Source organism: Gekko japonicus, unplaced genomic scaffold (assembly GCF_001447785.1).
Source record: "Gekko japonicus isolate JY-2015 unplaced genomic scaffold, Gekko_japonicus_V1.1 scaffold3542, whole genome shotgun sequence".
NCBI classification, from domain to species: domain Eukaryota; kingdom Metazoa; phylum Chordata; class Lepidosauria; order Squamata; family Gekkonidae; genus Gekko; species Gekko japonicus.
Window position 1 is genome coordinate 1366 of NW_015176555.1, and position 23453 is coordinate 24818.

Consider the following 23453-nt stretch of genomic DNA (forward strand, 5'->3'; position numbering starts at 1 on the left):
CCCCCCCAATGTAGCCAATAGGGTTGCCAAATGGGGCCAGGGGGTGGGGAATCCCCCGCTTTGATGGCCCGATTTTTGACGCGACAAAAATCGGGCCCGGGGAAACCCCACCCCCGCATGCGCATGTTTCCCCCTCAAATGGCCATGGCCCCGCCCCCAGCGTGCGACGTCACATCCGGGTGACACGCATACCCCGGACGCCAGCCGGGAGCCCCCCGCTCCTGGCCGAAAACAATTTGGCAACCCTAAAGAGCAGCCCCGTGTAGAGTACATTGCAGTCATTTAATCTAAATGTTATCACAGGCCACATGTACCTAAGTGGCCAGATCTTTCCTGCCTAGGAAAGGCAGCAGTTGGCTAAAGGATCAAACCTGGTAAAAGGTACTCCTGGCCACAGTTGCCACCTGCTTATCCAGCAATAAGCCTGAGTTCAGGAGCTCACCCAAGCTACAGACTTGTTCTCCCAGATTAGAGTCCGTCCTCCTAACCGAATAACATCTCTTGGTATTTGCTGTGGATCGAACTGATTTTAAAGGGAAAGCTAGAAAAGACCAGTTTAAAAATTGGCAACCATCGTCCAGGAGCAGAAGTAGCCAAGGGACCCAGCCCTCCACGAGGGTGCTGTTTCTGGGTAGAGAGCACGCTGTGGATTGGGCCCCTGCCCAGCATTGGGCCCCTTGCCACGTGCACCTGCCCTGGGAGGAGGTGCTGGAAACTTTTCATCCCCCTGGAGGATAAACCTTTCCGGACGAGACTTGCACAGAGGCCGCCTGAAGAAAACCTGCAAAAATGCTGAACTTGCTCCTTTGGGGAAGTCAAGTTCCCAAACTGCAAAGGCCCGCTAAAAATAGCCATGCCCGCCAGGCCTGTCAATCAGCTGCCAGGGAGAGCCCTTCCATGGAACAGTCCTGCCTGGCTGGTAGCGCCCCCCCCCCATGAGCCATTCTCTCCCCTTCCGACCCCTCCCACCCAACCACTTCCGAGAAGCAGAAGCAGAAAGGAGAGCGATGTGGCACCATATTGGTCTGGGTCCAAACGTTTGGGGGAGAGATTAGGGGAGAGGTTGGGAGCATCCTTGGGCTAGTTCGACCTGCTAGACAGGAGGCCACCTGTCCGGAGACTGGTTCACACCGCCAGCCCAGCAAGCAGAGAGGGCCTTGAAGAGGAGTCACTTACCAGGAGACTCCTCCTAACAGGACACTGATGCCAGCTGAGCCCAGAGGACAAGGAGGGCGATCACAAGCCTGGTGGCTTCATTACCCTGATGCATGACAAGGCCAGGATGCTTTATGGAACTAACACATGGAACTCACTGCCACAGGAGGCGGTGGCGGCTACAAGCATGGACGGCTTCAAGAGGGAATTGGATAAACATGTGGAGCAGAGGTCCATCAGTGGCTATTAGCCACAAGGTATAGGTAGGAACTCTCGGTCTGGGGCAAGGGATGCTCTGTCTTCTTGGTGCTTGGGGGGGGCAACAGTGGGAGAGCTTCTAGTGTCCTGGCCCCACTGCTGGACCTCCTGAGGGCCCCTGGTATTTTTGGCCACTGTGTGACAGAGTATTGGACTAGATGGGCCATTGGCCTGATCCAACATTGGCTTATCTGATGTTCTTAAAAGAGGGAATTGGATAAACATATGGAGCAGAGGTCCATCAGTGGCTATTAGCCACAAGGTATAGGTAGGAACTCTTGGTCTGGGGCAAGGGATGCTCTGTCTTCTTGGTGATTGGGGTGGGGGGCAACAGTGGGAGGGCTTCTCATGTCCTGGCCCCACTGCTGGACCTCCTGATGGCACCTGGTCTTTTTGGCCACTGTGTGACACAGAGTGTTGGACAGGATGGGCCACTGGCCTGATCCAACACTGGCTTCTCTTATGTTCCCGTGTTCTTAAGTCTCTCCCATGGATACAGTGCCCTGACACTCCCGCACCCATGATGCTGGACAAGGTGGCTATTTGTGACTTGGAAAGCCCTCTTTAGATTAGGCTTCTTTGTCTCCTTTAGGCTGCGACCTGGATGTGAACTGGATCTCCTTGAATACATGCAAGTTTACCTTTCCTTGACATACACCTCTTGGGAGATCTGTTTACTGCACTCCAGAGTCACGCTTCTGTGGCTGGGCAGCACTCTGCTACCCTAACCAAACACCCCAAGAGAAACACCTAGAAGAGGAGACACCTTGGTGCCAGCCTGTCTGGGCCTGCTGCTCCTGGAGAAATCCAGTTCCTTGCCAGAAGGAGCCAAATAAAACAGCAGTTCCTGAAAGGACTGGAGGTGGCACAAACGTGAGTGCTGACGCATCTCCCTCCCGTTGATTTATGAGCTGCGCGTTGTGAGGACCGGGCAGCTGTTGCCCCATTCTCAGCACCAACATTTGGGCCTTTGCAACAGTCTATTGCCCAATTCTGGTTTTCCCAGAAATATTTCCACACGGCCGCCGCATCTACCTTCTCCCTTGCTCTGCTGGCTTGCTGCTGTAACTCTGTGCAACCCCCGCCCCGCCCTACTGGTGTCTGACAGCCTTATTGCATATAAATGCCGGAGGGAACGGGGAGAGGAGGAGAAGACTCCCGGACTGGCCTCACCATGCACTGCGCTGGCCTCCTCCTCCTGGTGAGGCTCCTCACCTTCTGGGCTGAGCTCTCACCCGGTTCTGGCCAGGGGACTCCAGTAGGTAAGAGATATCGTGGTGAACTGGTGTGGTTAGTCCAGTTACCACTAGTTAGCAGAGTGCTGAAATAAAGGTACAAACGCAGCAGCGTCACTTTACCAGGTTAGTCGGCTTACAAAGCTACACAGAGCCACTTTGCTAGTTTAGCAGAGAAACACTTCTCTCCTTATTTGAGAAGTACCCTTTGGCTAGGTAAGAATAGGGACAGGATAGAGTACTAACTGACTAGCGAAAGGATGGAAGCAGATGGCGAGAGGTTCATTTGCCTCAGGTGCCAAGAGAGGACCGCATCTCTCTCTCTTGGTGCGTGCAGAGAGAGAGGCTTCATCTTCATCTGAGAGACACAGTGGCAGAAGAGTAAAGACAGGAAGAGAGGTCCGTGTGCCTATCTAGCTATCTAGTCTCTCTTGCCACGGAATCTGGAGGTCTCAGACACAGGGGCCTCGCACCTGGAACTTTCAGCAAGAGATGCCTTCACTGCCCCACCTTCTAGCCACTGACAAAACCCCAGATTCTGACCTTGTGGGATAAGCGTAGTCTGGCCCCTCTGCTGCACTTCTGGCTGTAAAAGAGGCACAAACACAACCTGCTTTGCTAGTGGCGAGGAAGTACAGTTGCCAGCCTCAAGGTAAGGCCTGGAGATCTCTTAGAATGTATTTCTTCACCCAAAGAGTGATGAACACATGGAATTCACTGCCACAGGAGGTGGTGGCGGCTACAAGCATGGACAGCTTCAAGAGGGAATTGGATAAGCACATGGAGCAGAGGTCCATCAGTGGCTATTAGCCACAAGGTATAGATAGGGGCTCTGGGGCAAGGGATGCACTGTACTCTTGGTGGTTGGGGGGGCAAGAGTGGGAGGGCTTCTAGAGTTCCGGCCCCGCTGGTGGACCTCCTGATGGCACCTGGTATTTCTGGCCACTGTGTGACACAGAGTGTTGGACTGGAGGGGCCATTGGCCTGATCCAACACTGGCTTCTCTTATGTTCTTATAAGGGGGAACTGGATGAACATATGGAGCAGAGGTCCATCAGTGGCTATGAAGCACAAGGTATAGATAGGAACTCCCAGTCTGGGGCAAGTGATGCTTCTAGAGTTCCGGCCCCGCTGGTGGACCTCCTGACGGCACCTGGTATTTTTGGCCACTGTGTGACACAGAGTGTTGGACTGGAGGGGCCATTGGCCTGATGCAACACTGCTTCTCTTATGTTCTTATGTTCTTAACTGATCTCCAGACCACAGAGACCAGCTCCCCTGGAGAAAATGGCTGCTTTGGAGGGGACTCAATGGCATTGTACCTCACTGAGGTCCCTCCCCAAGGCTCCACCCCTAAATCTCCAGGAATTGCCCTGGAGTTGGGAACCCTACCAGGAAGACAAAACTGAGCCCCAGATGGATGCCTCAAATACAGGAAGAAAAGCTCCACAGTTGGGGAGGGGGATCCAAAATGGCTAACCACTACGTTTGCTAACCTCCAGGTGAGGCCTGGAGATCTCCCAGAATTAAAACTTATCTCCAGATGACAGCGATCAGTCCCCCTGGAGAAAATGGCAGGGTTGGCGAGTGGACTCTATGGCACCATACCACACTGAGGTGCCTACCCCCCCCAAACCCTACCCCTTCCAGAGCTCCACCCCCAAATGAATTTCCCAAATTGGCAACCCCCTCAACTGCCCCCTCAACTCTCAGAGTCTCCACAACTGGCTGACTGCTGTGGGATCAGGAGACGTCCTCCTGTCTTGACACAGCGGGGGAGGGGGGCAGCAGGCTGGCGGGGCGCCCTCATAGGACGGTGCCCCTAGGCAATTGCCTAACCCCACCTTATGAAGGAACCAGCCCTGGCCACAGCAACTCTCTTGAGAGAGGCAAGGACAACCCTGGGCATTCTTGATGGGTGCGGCACGTGGGGAAGCACTTTGGTACCCCCTGATTTCCCCACTAGGGTGGTGAATGGCCGAGGATGGTCTGTGGAGTGGGGATGATGGTGCTGTGCTCAGGTATCATGGTCCCAAGCCCCCCCTCCCAACCTCCACCCATGCATCCTCCCTCCTGCAGGGAATTGAGCAGGTCCACCACAGCCCAGAAGTTCACTTCCGGAAGATGTCCAACCTGGGGAGGAATGGGATGCCCCCACCTACACCTGGCATTCCAAGTGACCCTTGCCTTGGTGTGCGCGTGTGTGTGTGGGAGCTCCCTTTTCCCCATTTCAAAAGGTATGGGAGAAAGTGGGGGGGGTCCTTTTCACTTCTGAGCAGGGAAACAGCTGTTAATGGAAGATCTGCCCTATTAAGGCTGATTTCTAAGCCACGAAATTGCTCCTCCAAGTGGATCTCAGATTCACCCCACCACACAGACTCCCCCCTCCCCCACACACCCCACTTCTCAATTGCCTGTTCAGGGTTGGGCTTTGCTGTGCAAAGGAACCTCTGGAAACAGCCCTTGACTGCATGTTCGTCAATCAAACTGGCCACAGCATGGAGCCATCCAGCTCCCTTCTCCTTGTTGGAATCGTAGTGGCCCTCTCTGCGCCAACATATACCGAAATTCCTGGAGCATGGTGTCCAGATCACGGGAGGTGGTCGTTCCGCTCTATTCTGCTCTGGTCAGACCTCACCTGGAGTCCAGTGTCCAGTTTTGGGCACCACATTTTAGGAAGGATGTTGACAAGCTCGAGCGTGTCCAGAAGAGGGCAACCAGGATGGTCAGAGGGTTGGAATCCAAGTCTTATGAGGAAAGGCTGAAAGAGGTGGGTCTGGTTAGCCTGGGGGAAGAGAAGGCTCAGAGGGGACATGATTGCAGTCTTCAAGTATCTGAAGGGCTGTCATGTAGAAGAGGGAGCGGATCTGTTCTCTCTTGCTCCGGATTGCAAGACTAGGTCTAATGGGTGGAAATGACAAGGGAGTCGTTATCGGCTAAATATCAGGAGAAACCTCCTGATTGTAAGAGTGGTTGAGCTGTGGAACAGTCTGCCTTGGGAGGTGGTGGATGCTCCTTCGCTGGACGTTTTCAAGCGGAGGCTGGACGACCATCTTTTGGGTATGTTGTAGGTATGTAGGGCTCTCTTTCGGCTATGCTCCTGCAGAGTGCAGGGGGTTGGACTAGATGACCTGCAAGGTCCCTTCCAACTCTAACATTCTATGATTCTAGGAGAGGAGCTCCTCTTTTCTCCATCATTGCATTTCTTAGCAAAATGTTGTTCATACCGATCTTGCTCTCAAGGATTGTCCAAAGAGCTCCAGCGGAGGGCTACGACTGGCAATGACTCCTCCTTGTACATTGGCATTTTGGTACCTCCCTGCTGGGCATTTGGGATGGGGTGGGCAAACATTCTACTCATGTCCCTCAGCCGCCTCCACCTGGAATAAGCTCCATCCCAGGTGGAGGAAGTTGGTCCTCAATAAGGTCCTTGTCGTCTCTTGCCCTTGTTCAGTGTCCATCTAAGAATTTTCTTCGGTGTAAGGCGTGAAAGGGGAGGGGAGGAAAGATTTGAGTCTTGTTATTTTGTTCTGGTTCCAGTTGGAAGCAGGGTTCCCAAATACTCCCTGGCCACCCGCAGGGGATGGGGGGAGGGATTGCCAGATCCAAGCTGGAAAGCTCCTGGAGATTGGAAGGGGGGTGGAACCTGGGGGGGACAGTGGGGTACAAAGCCACAGAGTCCACTTTCCAAAGCATCCATTTTCTCCCGGGGAACTGGAGATTGGCTGTAATTCTGGAGGATCTCCAGGTCCTACCTGGAGGCTGGCATCCCTAATTTGTCCCTCTGCTTATTTCCCATGCAGGGAGATGCCTGGCTTGTCAGCAGCCATGCAGGGCCCTGAATGGTAATCCGTGTGCCATGTGTTGTTTTTTTCTGTTCCAGACAAGGCGGGGACATGCCCTGCACTGATTCAATGGCCGGACCAGATGTGTGGCCGCTTCTGCTCCACGGATCGCAGCTGCCCGGGGCAGGAGAAGTGCTGCAGGACCAGATGTGCACACGAATGCCGCCTTCCTTCTGAATGTAAGGGAAACGGGTACGCCCAGTGCAGGTGGCAGCAATGTCTCTCAGCATGCATTCAGAATACATGCCATCACTTGTAATACATGCTGTCACTTGTAATACAGAATACATGTAATACAGAATACATGCCGTCACTTGTAATACATGCCATCAGTTGTAATACAGAATACATGCCGTCACTTGTGATACATGCCGTCAGTTGTAATACAGAATACATGTAATACAGAATACATGCCGTCACTTGTAATACATGCCGTCAGTTGTAATACAGAATACATGTAATACAGAATACATGCCGTCACTTGTAATACATGCTGTCAGTTGTAATACAGAATGCATGTAATACAGAATACATGCCGTCACTTGTAATACATGTCGTCAGTTGTAATACAGAATACATGTAATACAGAATACATGCCGTCACTTGTAATACATGCCGTCAGTTGTAATACAGAATACATGTAATACAGAATACATGCTGTCACTTGTAATAAATAGCAGCAAACGGCTTCAGTGATTGCGAGGGCCGTTAAAACTGACCAAAGCTGAATATCTGACATTAACAAGAACAGAGAGTATCCATCTGTAGGGGGTGGTGTTTTTACACTAAGACAGTGTTCAGTTGACAGTCAAGATAGGAAGATTCTCCATCTTTTAATATAAATTGTATGATTTTATATTGATTGACAGTTTTTATGGAATTTTAATGTATTTTTATATATGTTGTTAGCTGCCTGAGCCTGCCAAATGGCGGGGAGGGCAGGCTATAACTGTAAATATAAATAAATAAATAAGAATATCGGTATGCTCAGTTTATATATTAAGATTAGAAATTTGACAGTCAGATTATTTCTGTTCGTCCCTTTCCTACTCCAACTCTGGCTGCAGTGAGACGTACCTTTAGATCTGACATAGGTGCAAATCCCTGATGGATCTAAAGGGCATGGTCAGGCACAACAGCTGGGAAAAGTCCCGCAGTCGTTGGCACCCTGTGCTGCCCTGCCGCAGAAACGGAGTTAAAAGACACCCGGAAAGTCTGGTGTCATACACTTGCCGATGGGCCATGAACAGATTTTCCCTAGTCTTATCGCTCAAGCATGCTCTCAAGCCATCAGGATGGTCTGCTCATTCCATCCTGAAACAATGTCATTCCCCCCCCCCGAGCTTAGCAGTATGAGCATAACCACATACTCCAAGGGGAACCCTCTGCACGGAGGTTCGATTCCTCATTTATGCACATGGGAAACGAAAGGGGGGGGAACCACTCGCCCGAGGTGCCACCTGATCGCGCAGTGATGGGCTGATGTGTGACCGCGTGACTGCAGGTCAAATCCCTCCAGAGGAAATAGGGGCGCTTCCCCTTCGTGCCAAATGGCACGTCTGACCACAGCCTGAGTCTGGAGGAGGGGACATCAGGGCAAAGACTGGCAAGCAGGCAGGCAACAGGCGGAACTAAGATCTCTGACAAAAACCGAATAGAAAGGGGGAACTCAACCCAAAATGTAGCTGTGATCTAAGAGGGTCAAGCTAACAAACTGTTATAAAAATACAAATATTTATTATAGCCTATACACAAATAAAACGTACATGAGGTTTTAAAAAATAGTCCAAATATCAGACTCTTAAAGCTTATTACATTCAGAGAAGATAGTTATACATGTCCAATTGATGGGTAAAACTTTTGACCAATAGACCATATGCGTTTCGGCCCCTTAGGTTCCTCCCTAGTGGTTAAGTGCGCCCTTTAGTGGTTAAGTGTGCGGACTCTAATCTGGGAGAACTGGGTTTGATTCCCCGCTCCTCCTCCACTTGCACCTGGCTGGAGGACCTTGGGGAAGCCGTAGTTCTGATAAGAGCTGTCCTTGGAAAAGAGCAGTTTCTGTCCGAGCTCTCTCAGCCCCACCCGCCTCACAGGGTGCCTGTTGTGGGGAGGGGAAGGGAAAGGAGTTTGTAAACTGCTCTGAGACTCCCTTGGATAGTGAAAGGCAGGGTATAAATCCAATCTCTTCTTCTTCTTCTTCCTCCTCAGTGGTCAATATTCCCATTGTATAATAACACACATCGAGAAATAAATGCTTTTTTTTTTTTTTTAAAGAGAGCCAGGTGTTGCTTTCTCATATGCTTTGCAGTTGCTGAAAGTTTGTATAATGGGCCCTGGATAGTAACTGCATAAATTCTCCAAATTATTCTGGCAATGGCAACTTGACTACTACCTTTGATGGAAGTGACACACATCCTGACACATGGGATATTCGTTACCAGAATACAAAATTCCCAGGAAAGAAGAAGAGAAGAGATTGGATTTATACCCCACCCTTCACTACCCAAAGGTGTCTCAAAGCGGCTTACAAGCTCCTTTCCCTTCCCCTCCCCACAACAGACACCCTGTGAGGTAGGTGGGGCTGAGAGAGCTCTTGACAGAAACGGCTCTTTTTCAAGAATGGCTCTGACAGAACTATGGCTTCCCCAAGGTCATCCAGCCAGGTGCAAGTGGAGGATTGGGGAATCAAACCCGGTTCTCCCAGATTAGAGTCTGCACACTTAACCACGGCACCAAATGGAGGAAAACAGAAAATGTAGGACAAGGGGGAAAGAACGTGATTTCTGAATGTGATTTCTAACACTATCTCCTTGATGTATATTGTCACTGTGCCTTCAAAGGTTTAATCAGAATAGATCCAGATTTTGATTAGAGAAACTTATAGCAGAACATATATTTTATAACTGCATTTTTGTGTATAAGCAGCCTCCGTAGAAGGAATTAGGATGCAATAAGAATGGAATGCTATATAGAAGTTGCAAGGCCGCCAAGAGCAAAGTTTAATGTGATTCATAGCCCTTATCAGCTAGCTCTCCACGTGCGAGCCTAGGAAGGGACCCAGTGTTCTCTAATGTTCCCATTGTCCTGCAGACCAGATAAGTAAATGCAATCAGTGACATACATGACCAGTATAAGAAGAGACCAATAGTAAGGTTTAAAGTCAAATGATGCTTGTATGATGTTAACTGCTTGGTACCAATTAGAGACTCTTTAATGTGTAAACTAAATGTGATGTCATTTGGGGTATAAGACCTACTGCCCTTCCTGGTTAGGGCAGAACACAGCTTTGGAATTGCTGAAATGCTAAGGTACTCAGCCCCTGTATTCCCTGTTCTCATTGCAATAAACAGATTCATCTGACTCGTTGGACTCCGACTGTGTGATTCCAATTCGGCCAAGGGGTCACACAGGGCACAGATCTGTGCATCAAAAGCTCCCCGCGTCCTGCTTTGCTCACTTCAGCAAATTACTCATGTTGGCTAAAACCAGAATACCTGAGAAGCTGCCTTAGATTCAATCAGGCCCTGGGTCCATCTGAGACAGTCTTGTCTCCTCAGACAGGCAACAGCTCTCCAAGGTCTCAGGCAAAGAAGGGTCTTTCACACCCCACTTACTACCTGATCCTTTCACCTGGAGATGCTGCCGGGGACTGAATCTGGGACCTTCTGCATGCCAAGTAGACGCTCCACCACGGAGCCACCGCCCTTCTGCAATAAAAATGGGTTAAAAAAAAGGTTACCTTCAAGTGTCAGGGTATCTTTTGGCCTTTCCGCTTTCTTTAACCAGACCAGTTATGATCCCACGGCTCCTCTTCCTCTCTTTCCGTCTCCAGCCATCGGAGGCTATTGCCCCAAGGTGACCCTTCCACCGAACACGTCTACAATCTGTCTGGCACGGTGCAGCACCGATCAGAGCTGCAGAGAGAACGGCCATCCTGGGAAGAAGTGCTGCTCTTATGGATGTGAGCTGAGGTGTACGGAACCCGTGGAAGGTATTCTTTTCTGTGTATGCAGAGCGGACGTTGGGAAGGGAGGAGTCAGTCAACACAGGTGTGTGGACACAGAGTTATCTCTCCAAAGAAATAGATCCAGAGGAGTTAGCCGTGTCAGTCTGTTGCTGCAAAATAGTAAAAAGCCCAGTAGCCCCTTTAAGAAGACTAACAAACTTTGTTGGAGCATAAGCTTTCGAGAAACACAGCTCTCTTTGCCAGATGCATGGGGGGTGTGAAGAAACTGGCCAGAGATATATAGGTGGTAAGGGGAGGGGGGAGACTGCAGGGGTCATTTTGTAGAAAAAGAGGTGCAGGCGCTCATTAGTATAACTCATTAGCATAACTCATTTGCATATAAGAACATAAGAACATAAGAGACGCCAATGTTGGATCAGGCCAAAGGCCCATCCAGTCCAACACTCTGTGTCACACAGTGGCCAGAAATACCAGTGCCATCAGGAGGTCCAGCAGTGGGGCCAGGACATTAGAAGCCCTCCCACTGTTGACCCCCCCCCAAGCACCAAGAAGACAGAGCATCACTTGCCCCAGAGCCCCTAGCTATACCTTGTGGCTAATAGCCACTGATGGACCTCTGCTCCATATGCTTATCTAATTCCCTTTTGAAGCCATCCATGCTTGTAGCACCCACCACTTCCTGTGGCAGTGAATTCCATGTGTTAATCACTCTTTGGGTGAAGAAGTACTTCCTTTTATCCATTCTAACCCGACCGCTCTGCAGTTTCATGGAGTGCCCACGAGTTCTTGTATTGTGAGAAAGGGAGAAAAGTACCTCTTTCTCTACCTGCTCTTTCCCATGCATAATCTTATAAACCTCGATCATGTCACCCCTCAGTCGTCTTTTCTCCAAGCTAAAGAGCCCTAAGCGCTTTAACCTTTCCTCATAGGGAAAGTGTTCCAACCCTTTTATCATTCGAGTTGCCCTTTTCTGCACTTTTTCCAAAGCTATAATATCCTTTTTAAGGTGTGGTGACCAGAACTGCACACAGTATTCCAAATGAGGTCTCACCATTGATTTATATAGGGGCATTATTATATTGGCTGATCTGTTTTCAATACCCTTCCTAATAATCCCCAGCATAGCATTGGCCTTCTTTATTGCAGTCACACACTGTCTCGACATTTTCAGTGAGTTATCCACTACAACTCCAAGATCTCTCTCTTGCTCAGTCTCTGCCAGTTCAGACCCCATCAATGTGTATTTATATTTAGGATTTTTGGCTCCAATGTGCATCACCTTGCACTTGGCCACATTGAACCCCATTTGCCATGTTGACGCCCACTCGCCCATCCTTGACAGATCCCCTTGGAGTGCCTCACAATCCTCACTGGTTTTCACCACCCTGAACAACTTTGTATCATCCGCAAATTTAGCCACTTCACTGCTTACTCCCATCTCCAAATCATTAATGAACAAGTTAAAAAGCAGTGGACCAAGTACTGATCCCTGCGGTACCCCACTGCTTACCACCCTCCACTGAGAAAATTGCCCACCTACACTCACTCTCTGTTTTCTATGAACTAGCCAGTTTTTGATCCATAAAAGGACTTGTCCTTCTATCCCATGATTTTTGAGCTTACTTAGGAGCCTTTGATGAGGAACTTTATCAAAAGCTTTCTGGAAGTCAAGGTAAATAATATCTATTGGATCCCCCTTGTCCACATGTTTGTTCACCCCCTCAAAGAACACTAACAGGTTAGTGAGACAAGATCTTCCCTTACAGAAACCGTGCTGAGTCTGCCTCAATAGGTTTTGTTCATCTATGTGCCTACTAATTCTTTCCTTAATAATGGTTTCCACCAATTTACCCGGTATCGACGTCAGACTGACTGGCCTGTAATTTCCCGGATCTCCTCTGGAACCCTTTTTAAAGATGGGAGTGACATTAGCTACCTTCCAATCCTCAGGAATGGAGGCAGATTTTAAGGAAAGATTACATATCTTTGTCAGGAGATCTACAAGTTCACATTTGAGTTCTTTCAGAACTCTCGGATGTATGCCATCTGGGCCTGGTGATTTTTCAGTTTTTAAGTTGTCTATCAGTTTTAGGACCTCCTCTCTCATCACCTCAATCTGACTCAGGTCTTCCAACACCCCTCCTGAAATCAGTGGTTCTGGAGTGGGCAAGCACTTCTCATCTTCCACAGTGAAGACGGAGGCAAAAAATGCATTTAGCTTCTCAGCCATTTCCCTATCATCCTTCAATACTCCTTTTACCCCTTGGTCGTCCAAGGGCCCCACTGCCTCCCTGGCTGGTTTCCTGTTTCTAATGTATTTGAAGAAAGTTTTATTGTTGGTTTTTACGTTTTTTGCTATATGCTCCTCATATTCCCTTTTTGCCTGCCTGACCTCAGACTTGCATTTTATTTGCCATAGCCTGTGTTCCGTTTTATCAGCCTCACTGTGACTAGCTTTCCACTGCTTAAAGGAATTCTTTTTACTTTTTACAGCCTCCATTACTCTGTTTGTTAACCATGCAGGCTTTTTCCTATACCTGTTTGTGCCTTTCCTAACCTGCGGAATATATATTTTTTGAGCTTCTAGGATCGTAGTTTTAAATAGATCCCAAGCTTCCCCAATTGTTTTGACCCTTTCTACTTTTCCTTTCAGTTTCCTCCCCACGTGTCCCCTCATATCAGAGAAATTACCCCTTTTAAAGTTAAAAATGGTTGTGTGAGTCTTTTTGGCCAATTCTCTATTTGTACAAATGATGAACTCAACAACATTATGATCACTGTTTCCAAGCGGTGCAATCACTTTTACATCTCTCACCAGGTCTTGAGTGTTACTTAGGACCAAATCAAGGATCGCCTCTCCCCTGGTAGGTTCCGTGACCATCTGCTCCATAGCACAGGCTGATTCTTGCTCTGACTGAGGGCTGCTGGGAGCAGGGGGTGGGGCTTGTTGCATGTGCCCGCCCCCTGGGATCTTTACTGCTGGAGCTCTGCTCCTGTGCGCTCCTGCAGGAAATGACCCCTGGGGGAGAGGATGCAAAAAGTGCCATGTAAATGCAAAGCAGTTGCAAAATTTGGAAAAGGCAGAGTGCACAATCCAGGCTGGGTGTGACCCCTTCCTTCTACTGATGAATCTGAATGGAATACCTGAAAGGCAGTTACTTCTGATAATGAGATAGGGTTGCCAAGTCTTACCATGCTAAAAACAGGGGAGTTCAGGGCCATCTCTAACCCTGGGCACAATTGTCTGTGTTCTCCATTTTGACTGTCAAGATGTGTCTGGCTATGGTAACGCTTCGACGTGTCAGCAAGCTGCCAAAGGTTCTTATTGTTCCTATATGCATTCTGGTACCTGAGTTCGGCAATGTACCTATCTCTGTAATTCCCCGCCCCTCTAGACGTCCGCTCATATAACCATGCACATATATTCATAATGGTTGCATTCTTGTTAGTCTACGCCAGCCATGCCTGCTGTAACGTTATCATTTCCAAGGTCACAGGTGGTCAAGAGGAGAAGTCTGCTTTGCTTTGCTTTGGTTTTAATGAGTATAAACTGTGGGAAGCCTTTTGTAGTGATAACACAGTTGCCGTTGCTTTCCCAGGGGTTTTGGGCATGTAAACTGCTTTTTGGGCGCGAGCGGGAACCATGTCTATTGGCTGTATTGATTATGAATTTGCTTTAACCTTCCCAGCTCGATGAGCTAGCATTATTCTGAACAGTGATTCTGTTCAGTGACTCATGGCTTCATTAAAGTAATCCCTTTCTATAAGTGTGGACTCCGTTGGATTGCTGTGGGACCTGACATGACGTAGGGATCGAGTCCGCCCACACATGCTCTGGGGCACACTCGTCACACATTCTAGGAAAGTGCCCCAGCCATTTTTGCTTCGGTAGAGACTAAAAACGTCCATGGTCTGTTGGATGCAGGACATAGGTCATACAATAAACATTGATGAGTGGCACATGGTTTGGAAAAAATTAAAACTTTTAAGGGCAGTGACATACAAAGAGAATGTATATAAAATGCACCACAGAAGGTAGCCAAATGTCAGAAGAATCTTTCCAATAGTTGTTGGAAATGTAAAGCGAATGTGAGCACCTTCTACCATATGTGGTGGAGATGCCGGAAAATACAAAGCTACTGGAGGATGGTGCAAACTATAATTAAGGAAATTCTTGGTGTAAATATAGTACTTAATCCAGAGGTCTATCTATTAAATATAATAGCAGGTGATCATGTATCGCACCGTGAGTGATATATTTGGCTGCATGTCTTAACAATTTCTAGAATTTTGTTAGCAAAATACTGGAAGATGGATAGAGTACCCACTCGGGGAGAAATAGCGTTTAAATTGTTGGAAGCTGTGGAAATGGATATGATACATGCTCAGTTGCATGGGATTGAAGATCAGGTTGTAAGTAACAAATGGTATAGAGTAAGAAAAAATGGGTAGAAAATAATGCAGAGTGGACTCATGTTACAGAGATCTGATGTTACAATGTGTTTGAACTCAGTGTTAAAAACCCCAATAAACATATCTTTAAAAAGAAAAGAAAAGAAAAAGTAGAGACTGAAAGTCTGAAGACCCTCTGAAGGGCGTGCGAAGGGAAGACCAAGGGGTGGCCAGGGGTTGAGCCGAGCACCTGACCTGGACCTGAAGCTCTCCTGGGGTCATGACTGAGCTCCAGACTTACAGGGAGCCGTTCCCCGGGAGGAGACGGCTGCTCGGTGGCATCGTGCCCTCCTGAAGACCCTCCCCAGGCGCCACCCGGAAATCTCCAGGCATTTCCCAGCCTGGAGTTGGCAGCCCTGCTTGTGACTAGGGTGGCCAGGAGATTTTGGGGCTGGAGCCTGAAGAGGGCGAGGTCTGGGAAGGGGAGGGTCTTCAATGGGATATCGTGAACTTGGGCAGATCAGGAGAAGGGAGGGCAGGGAGGGTTGCAGCTTCAGTGCTTAGTTCTCGTGGCCCTTTCTTACATGCCCAGGGAAATGCTGAGCGCCACTTTGGGGCTGGGAAGCCATTTTTCTCCAGGCCAGTTTGGCTGGAGATCCTGAAAGTTCTTTTGTCATCTTTTGGGCATGGAACAGCGGTCACTGGGGGTGTTGGGGGGTATTTGTGAATTGCCTGCATTGTGCAGGGGGTTGGGCTAGATGACCCTGGAGATTTCTTCCAGCTCTATGATTCCAGCCAGTTTGGTGTCGTGGTGAAGTGCGCAGAGGACTCTAATCTGGGAGAACCGGGTTTGATTCCCCCACTCCTCCTCCACTTGCACCTGGCTGGATGACCTTGGGCAAGCCGTAGTTCTGATAAGAGCTGTTCTTGAAAAAGAGCAGTTTCTGTCATGAGCTCTCTCAGCCCCACCGACCTCACAGGGTGTCTGTTGTGGGGAGGGGAAGGGAAAGGAGATTGTAAGCAGCTCTGAGACTCCCTTGGTTAGTGAAGGGCGGGGTATAAATCCAGTCTCCTCTTCTCCTCCTCTTCCTTTTCCTTCTCCTTCTTCTCCTTCTCCTTCTCTTCTTCTTCTTCTTCTTCTATGTCACAGTCCGCCTTCCAAAGCGGCAGTCCCCCCCTCCCGGTGAACTGACCTCTGTCGCCTGGAGGTCAGTTGTCGTCCCAGGAGATCTCCAGCCACCCCCTGGAACTTGGTGCGCCTATTCACGAGCCTCTGGCAGTGACGGAGACCCCTTTCTTCTTGCCCACTCTTCTTCCAGAGCACCCTGGCGTGTGCCCCAAGAACGAAGTGGTTCAGACCCTTGTCCCCTGCAACGATACCTGCAGGGATGACCGAAACTGCCCCCTCCGCCAGAAGTGCTGCTTCACCAGGTGCAGCCTCGGTTGCTTGGACTCAGGTACTGGGAAAGGGCCCCTTCCCCGCTGCTGCTGCTGCTCTCCAGGAGCCCCGGCACGGCAGAACAAATTTAGTCCACCGAGGTCTCTTAACAGGTCTCCTTCCTCCCTCTCCTCACAGTCCGCAGCGAACGATGCCAGTTGCCTCCAGAGACGGGGCCCTGCAGACAAAAACTCCAGCGTTACTACTACAACCACGAGCAAAAGAGATGCCTGACGTTTGTCTACGGTGGCTGCCCCGGCAACGGCAACAACTTTGAGACCGAGAAAGCCTGCCAGGAGGCCTGCGGGAAAATCAGTCCAGGTACAGGACTCCTGCTGGGGTTGCCATCTCTGGGTTGGAAAATACTTGGAGGCTTTGGGGGAGGGTCCAGGAGAGGGCGGGGTTTGGGGGAGGGGAGGGGCCTCAGCATGGTCCAATGCCATGGACTGCACCCTTCAAAGCAGCCGTCTTCTCCAGGGGAGCTGATCTCTGTCAGGTGGAGATCAGTGTTAAAAGCAGGAGATCTCCAGGCCCCACCTGGAGGCTGGCAACCCTAGCTCCTGCTGACTTTACTTGCCCTGGCTGGGGAGAGCCAGAGAGCCAGAGCACAGATGGACCCCTCCACACACACACCCTCCCTTCCCCTTTTACCGGGAGAACTGGGTGGAGTTAGCTGGAATGAGGCCAACATTAAGCCCGGTACTGCCTTTTTTTCTCACTTGGCCATCTGGTTATAGGTTTCCCCCATAAGAATTTCGAGCTAACCGGGTTTCCAGTTTGCACTCTTTTGTATACATCACTAGGTTTTGAGGTTAACTGCTGTGGTTAGTCCAGTTCCCACTAGTTAGCAGAGTGCTTTATCACATAATCATAGAATCATAGAATGTTAGAGTTGGAAGGGACCTTGCATGTCATCTAGTCCAACCCCCTGCACTCTGCAGGAGCATAGTCGAAAGAGAGCCCTACCTACCTACAACATAACCGAAAGATGGTCGTCCAGCCTCCGCTTGAAAACGTCCAGCCAAGGAGCCTCCACCACCTCCCGAGGCAGACTGTTCCACTGCTCAACAGCTCTTACAGTTAGGAAGTTTCTCCTGATATTTAGCCGGTATCGACTCCCTTGTAATTCCCACCCATTAGATCTAGTCTTGCAATCTGGAGCAAGAGAGAATAGATCTGCTCCATCTTCGACATGACAGCCCTTCAAATACTGTAATCCTGTCCCCTCTAAGCCTTCTCTTTCCCAGGCTAAACAGACCCAACTCTTTCAGCCTTTCCTCGTAAGACTTTGATTCCAACCCACTCACCATCCTGGTTGCCCTCTTCTGGACAACTTATTCTGCTTAAATAAATAATTTTGCTTAAATAAAGCTACAAACACAGGAGCGTCACTTCACCAGGTTACTCAGCTTACAAAGCTACACAGAGCCACAGTTGCAAGTTTAGAAGAGAAATGCTTCTCTCTTTATTTGTGAAGTACACTTTGAATAGGAAAGAGCAGAGATTGATAGATTACTAACTTACTAGGATGGAGGCGGATGGCGAGAGGCCCATCTGCCTCATGGTGCCAAGAGAGGGCCGCATGTCCCTCTCTTGGTGCGTGCAGGTAGAGAGCACGTCTTCGTCCAGAGTGAGAGAGGAGGAGGAAGGGAAAACTGATCCCTGAGAACACAATCTGCATTTCAAAGAGGACAGTGGCTGAAGGGTAGATACAGGAAGAAAGGTCAGTGTGCCTATCTAGCTATCTAGTCTCTCTTGCCACTCAGTCTGGAGGTCTGAGACAGGACATTTTGCATCTGGAACTTCCAACATTAGAAAAATGAAGCGGAACAGTATGTTCAAAACAGGTATCAGGAGTTAGGAATGGCAATCCTTCCCTTGGCTTGAGTAGCGAGCGTTGTGGGATGATGAGGCCCAGGATTTTCTTTTATTGATCGGATGGAGACTTGCAAAGGGGCTGAATCAAGTAGAGAGAGGGAGAGAGAGACCATTATTCTGAAACGAAAGTATTTTATTCCAGTATATTATAAATCTTTAAAACAGAATACACAGTATTTGAATATTTTGCATAGAATATTCTGTATAGAAGGAAATGATAAACATAGAATATTTGAATATTCTGCACAGAATATGCAACACAAACCCAGTGCATAAAGTAGTGCACCTGTATGAAATTCAGAATGATCCGGACTGGTCACCAGGGTCTCACCAGGAGCTGTTGGATGGCCAGCCCAGAGCAAACAAACCTTTGACAGTTTATACCCTCTGGTCTCCTAGGTTAGAACATAAGAACATAAGAGACGCCAATGTTGGATCAGGCCAAAGGCCCATCCAGTCCAACACTCTGTGTCACACAGTGGCCAGAAATACCAGTGCCATCAGGAGGTCCAGCAGTGGGGCCAGGACATTAGAAGCCCTCCCACTGTTGACCCCCCCCCCCAAGCACCAATCAACATGGCTGGCATAAAGCTAGCGAACTTTAACAGCAGAATATCTCTAGTACAATTTCACTCTGAACTCATATCATAGATGGGAGAGGATGTTATTTGCCAAACTAGTGAATGATAGCTGTCGTAGCGTGTCATGTCATTCTGGGAACCTGAGAACCTTCAGAAAATAAACTAACTGTTCCAACTTTGTTTTGTCAACATGGGAAGTACAGAGCATAGCTGTGACACCTGTTTTAAGAACTTTATCGGTAGGTCATGTACTACAGACCTTCACTCGAAAAGAACATAGTGGAGACCCATGGAAGCTGGGGGAAGGAAATGATAGCCACAGAATAAGAAGAAGAGGGAAGAGAAGAAGAGATTGGATTTATACCCCGCCTTTCACTTGGAGTCTCAAAGCAGCTTACAAACTCTTTTCCCTTCCCCTCCCCATATAACATAAACTATTCTTTCAAGTATGGAAAGACCAAGGGCCTTAGGAGCCAGTCCGCCATAGTGTACAAGAACATCTCATCAGCTATACTGAGACGGTCTATTAGCATTGATTCATTAATGTTATTTAGACAGGAACGCAGGCCCATGTTGATAAATTCGTGCCACCGCGAGACAGGTGGCACAAATTCAGAAAAGAACAGTGGGGGAACTAATGCAAAAAACCCACACACACTTGCACCTCAGCCAAAAGGCTTGCCTAGGAAAAAGAGAATCAGCACCTCGTGGGGCAAACTGTCCTCTGGGGTGAATCCTAGAGTCGCCAAACTCCAGGCAGGGACTGGAGTTCCCTCAGAATTACAACTCATCTCCAGACTTGGAGGAGATGGCAGCTACAGACTAAATAACATTAGTGAATCAATGCAATAGACCTTCTCAGGCCCTGGTCACACGGAGAATTTGCTGCGCGAAAGGCACGAATGTCGGGCGGATTTTCGGGGCACAATCACACCGCAACATCTGGGAAGCGTAGCGCACCCATGGCCAACCCGTGGCGTCCCGCCGAAGATGCAGAGTTAAAAAGTACCAAGGAAAGTGCACTAGTATCCGGAAAACGTGAGGCAGGGGCGGGTGTCTGATCGCGGGAGCGCTAGTATCCTGTGGCATCCGGCGCCCGTCCACGTCCCGTCGCAAACCAGATGTTTTTAATAAGCGCATGTGCACAAACACGAAACTGAAAGCAGTGCTGCTCCGCAGAACTGCGCATGCGCACAAACGCAAAACACTTGTGTGACTGTACCACACCGCTTGTTTCCCACGCTCCAGCATCGCCATGTGATCGCCAGCTAACAGCCAAATCATGGAGACTCGGGGGACCGTGTGATTGGGCTACCGTGCTTTATTTTGCTCCGGGGTGAACAGCCATGCCTCTCCCCCCCACATTATCTGGCCCGTGTGACCGGGGCCTCAGTATAGCTGATGTGACGTTCTTGAGTTTGGAATACTGTGCAGTTCTGGTCACCACACCTTAAAAAGGATATTATAGCTTTGGGAAAAGTGCAGAAAAGGGCAACTCGAATGATAAAGGGGTTGGAACACTTTCCCTATGAAGAAAGGTTAAAGCGCTTAGGGCTCTTTAGCTTGGAGAAATGACGAATGAGGGGTGACATGATCGAGGTTTACAAGATTATGCATGGGAAAGAGCAGGTAGAGAAAGAGGTACTTTTCTCCCTTTCTCACAATACAAGGACTCCTTGTGGGCACTCCATGAAATTGCTAAGCGGTCGGGTTAGAACGGATAAAAGGAAGTCCTTCACCCAAAGAGTGATTAACACTTGGAATTCACTGCCACAGGAAGTGGTGGCGGCTACAAGCATGGACGGCTTCAAAAGGGCATTAGATAAGCATATGGAGCAGAGGTCCATCAGTGGCTATTAGTCACAAGGTATAGATAGGGACTCTGGGGCAAGGGATGCTCTGTCATCTTGGTGCTTGGGGGGGTCAACAGTGGGAGGGCTTCTAATGTCCTGGCCCCACTGGTGGACCTCCTGATGGCACTGGTGTTTCTGGCCACTATGTGATACAGAGTGTTGGACTGGATGGGCCACTGGCCTGATCCAACATTGGCTTCTCTTATGTTCTTATGTTCTTATGAGCCTGCCTCGGCGGGGAGGGTGGGATATAAATTAAATAACTAAATAAATAAAACTAGGGTTGACTGGCTCCTCATGCCCTTGGCCTTTCCGTGTTTGAAAGAATAGTTTATATTATTCTATGGTTCCCCTGCCAGGAAAACAGGAATCATTTCTCATTTGAACCCGTGCCTCGGACTTAGGGTCACCGGGCGCAATCATCACGCCGGTGGGGGGATTTGAGGGGTGGTCCGTGAGTGGGCGGCAGTGTCTCCAATGCGGTGACATCATGCAGAAGTGACGTAATGATGTCAGCAACGTCAGGGGCGACGCTCTGCTTTGGGGGCAAACGCCTATGGTTTAAAAAGCTGGTGCACGCATCGTTTTAATGCACTGTTCAAATGCTATATTGCTATAATGGAGTTACCAAATTTTGAAAAGCAAAAATGAGAACATATTTACCGACTGACTACTTCAGACAACTGATCACTATGATTAATCTCATTTTAAATACTCTTATTATTTAAGCTGTGATAGTTGCTACTAACTGGGAATGTTCCCAGCCTTCCTTGTTTTTAAATAATGACAATTTTAATTGATTTGTTTAGGCTAAATAATAGCAATGGCCACCAGTAAAAGAGGACATCTCCGCTAACTAAGAGGACATCTAGTAACCAGTGTCCCCTCTAAGCAGAGTTAGTGTGAGCCAGCTCACAGTTTTTTAGTCTCCAACTGGCACATTTTTGTCTTAGCTCAGGAAGGAGGGCTCCAGAGCCAACTGATTTATGCAGCAGCCTAATTGCTGGCTCAGAACTTTAATGCCAGGAGCACACAAAGTAGAATTTTTGCTCACAAGACTCCGCAGCTTAGAGGGAACATTGTATGCTATAATGGCCTTCAACCGCCTTTTTTAAAACACCTGGGAAAGCCCTGGTGGGGTGCAGGAGGGGGGGAGGCAACTGCAGGGAGAATAGAGCAGGGAAACGACAGAGAAGCTGGCCTTGTGGAAGCCCCATTGCTGCTATGCATGTAGGTTGCTGAGTATTGTGTGTAATGTATGTAGACTTGTAGCACCAAATCTTATCTTGTATATATTACTGTTTTATTGTTTATAAATTTTTAAATTTTGTTGTTAGCCGCCCTGAGCCATTGGGTAGGGTGGGATAGAAATCCCAAAAATAAATAAATAAATAAATAAATAGAAAAAAGCCCTGCAGAAATGAAAATTTAGGAAACCGCCTCTGTGAAGACAGGTCATCTATTTTCTCCCATGAAATCAGTTCCCCCCCCAAAAAATGTGTCTTTCACTTTCGGGCTGTGCCAGGGATGTCTCTGATTCTGCTTTCTCTCCCTCAACCTCAGGGGTCATTTCGTAGAAAAAGAGGTACAGGAGCTCATTAGCATAACTCATTTGCATATACCACACCCCCTGACATCACCAGAAGTGTGTCAGAAGGCAACACCCACTGCTCAGGCTCCACTGGACTATTTTGGATGACTAGCTATTGGGGGGGGGGGAACGTGCAGATCTATCCTCGCAGAGGAGGGAGAACATAAGAACATAAGAACATAAGAGATGCCAATGTTGGATCAGCCAAAGGCCCATCCAGTCCAACACTCTGTATCCCACAGTGGCCAGAAATACCAGGGGCCATCAGGAGGTCCACCAGTGGGGCCAGGACACTAGAAGCCCTCCCACTGTTGACCCCCCCCCCAAGCACCAAGATGACAGAGCATCACTTGCCCCAGAGTCCCTATCTATACCTTGTGGCTAATAGAGCTTGTACCTGAATAAAACTTGGTCTTAAAGGTGCCACTGGACTGTTTTGGACCGGGGGGGGGGGGGGTTTTGCGCTTACCCTGGGGGTACTCTCTCTCTCTCTCTCTCTCTCTCTCTCCCCCCCCCCTCTCCCTCTCTCCTCTGCCTGCTGTGGCCACAGAGGTCTGCAAACTGCCCATGGACTCAGGTCCGTGTTTGGCCCACATGGAGCGCTACTATTACGACAGAGCCAGCAGGACGTGCAAGAAGTTTGTGTACGGGGGCTGCAGGGGTAACGGCAACCGGTTCTCCTCCAAGACAGAGTGCATGATGGTCTGTGGAAATCGAGGCAAAGGCTAAGAAATCTCTCTCTGGAAAAGGTAACCTCTTCAACCGGACCAAATTATCTTGCAGTGGGAAGTGGGAAGACTGTGGGGTTACACAGAGACCCACGCAGCTGGCATGAACGCTTCCCACCCTGAGCAATGGTGCCGGCAGTCCCAAGGGAAGGGGGCTCAGTGCCTTTTTTAAAAAAAATATACTTTATTAAATTTTTCCAAAATTGTTACAACAGTGTTCGGCAATAAATAATGATACAAAAACTATTTCAATACTAGATAACATTCAATGAGGGTACAGAAAAGAAGCCCGCCAAGTCACTTCCTCTGTTTTCTGTCTACAGCCAACCCACCGCACTGCGAATCACTCACTCTTTTCATCCCAGGACAGCCAGAATCCCCAAGGCAACTACAAAGCCTCTGGCCCTCCCTTCCTCTCTTGGCCTTTCTCAAGGCACATGTAACCATCTGCTTTTCCTGCAATAAATACGTTTGTTTTCTGTGCCCTCCTGTGTCTTGTTCTTCAGTTGCATGCTTCTGCCCTTAAGAACAT

The 23453-nt window shown here is 48.9% G+C and overlaps 1 protein-coding gene across 1 annotated transcript; it reads left to right on the top strand.

Moving 5' to 3' along the window:
* Positions 1-2569: 2569 nt before the first annotated feature.
* On the top strand, positions 2570-23400 carry LOC107124090 (papilin-like). Its single transcript, XM_015427479.1, has 7 exons — positions 2570-2675; positions 6532-6672; positions 10326-10484; positions 16172-16309; positions 16429-16611; positions 22744-22942; positions 23245-23400. Exons 1-6 carry the CDS (start codon positions 2588-2590, stop codon positions 22920-22922), a joined length of 888 nt encoding a protein of 295 aa, XP_015282965.1. The 5' UTR covers positions 2570-2587; the 3' UTR covers positions 22923-22942; positions 23245-23400.
* Positions 23401-23453: the final 53 nt, after the last annotated feature.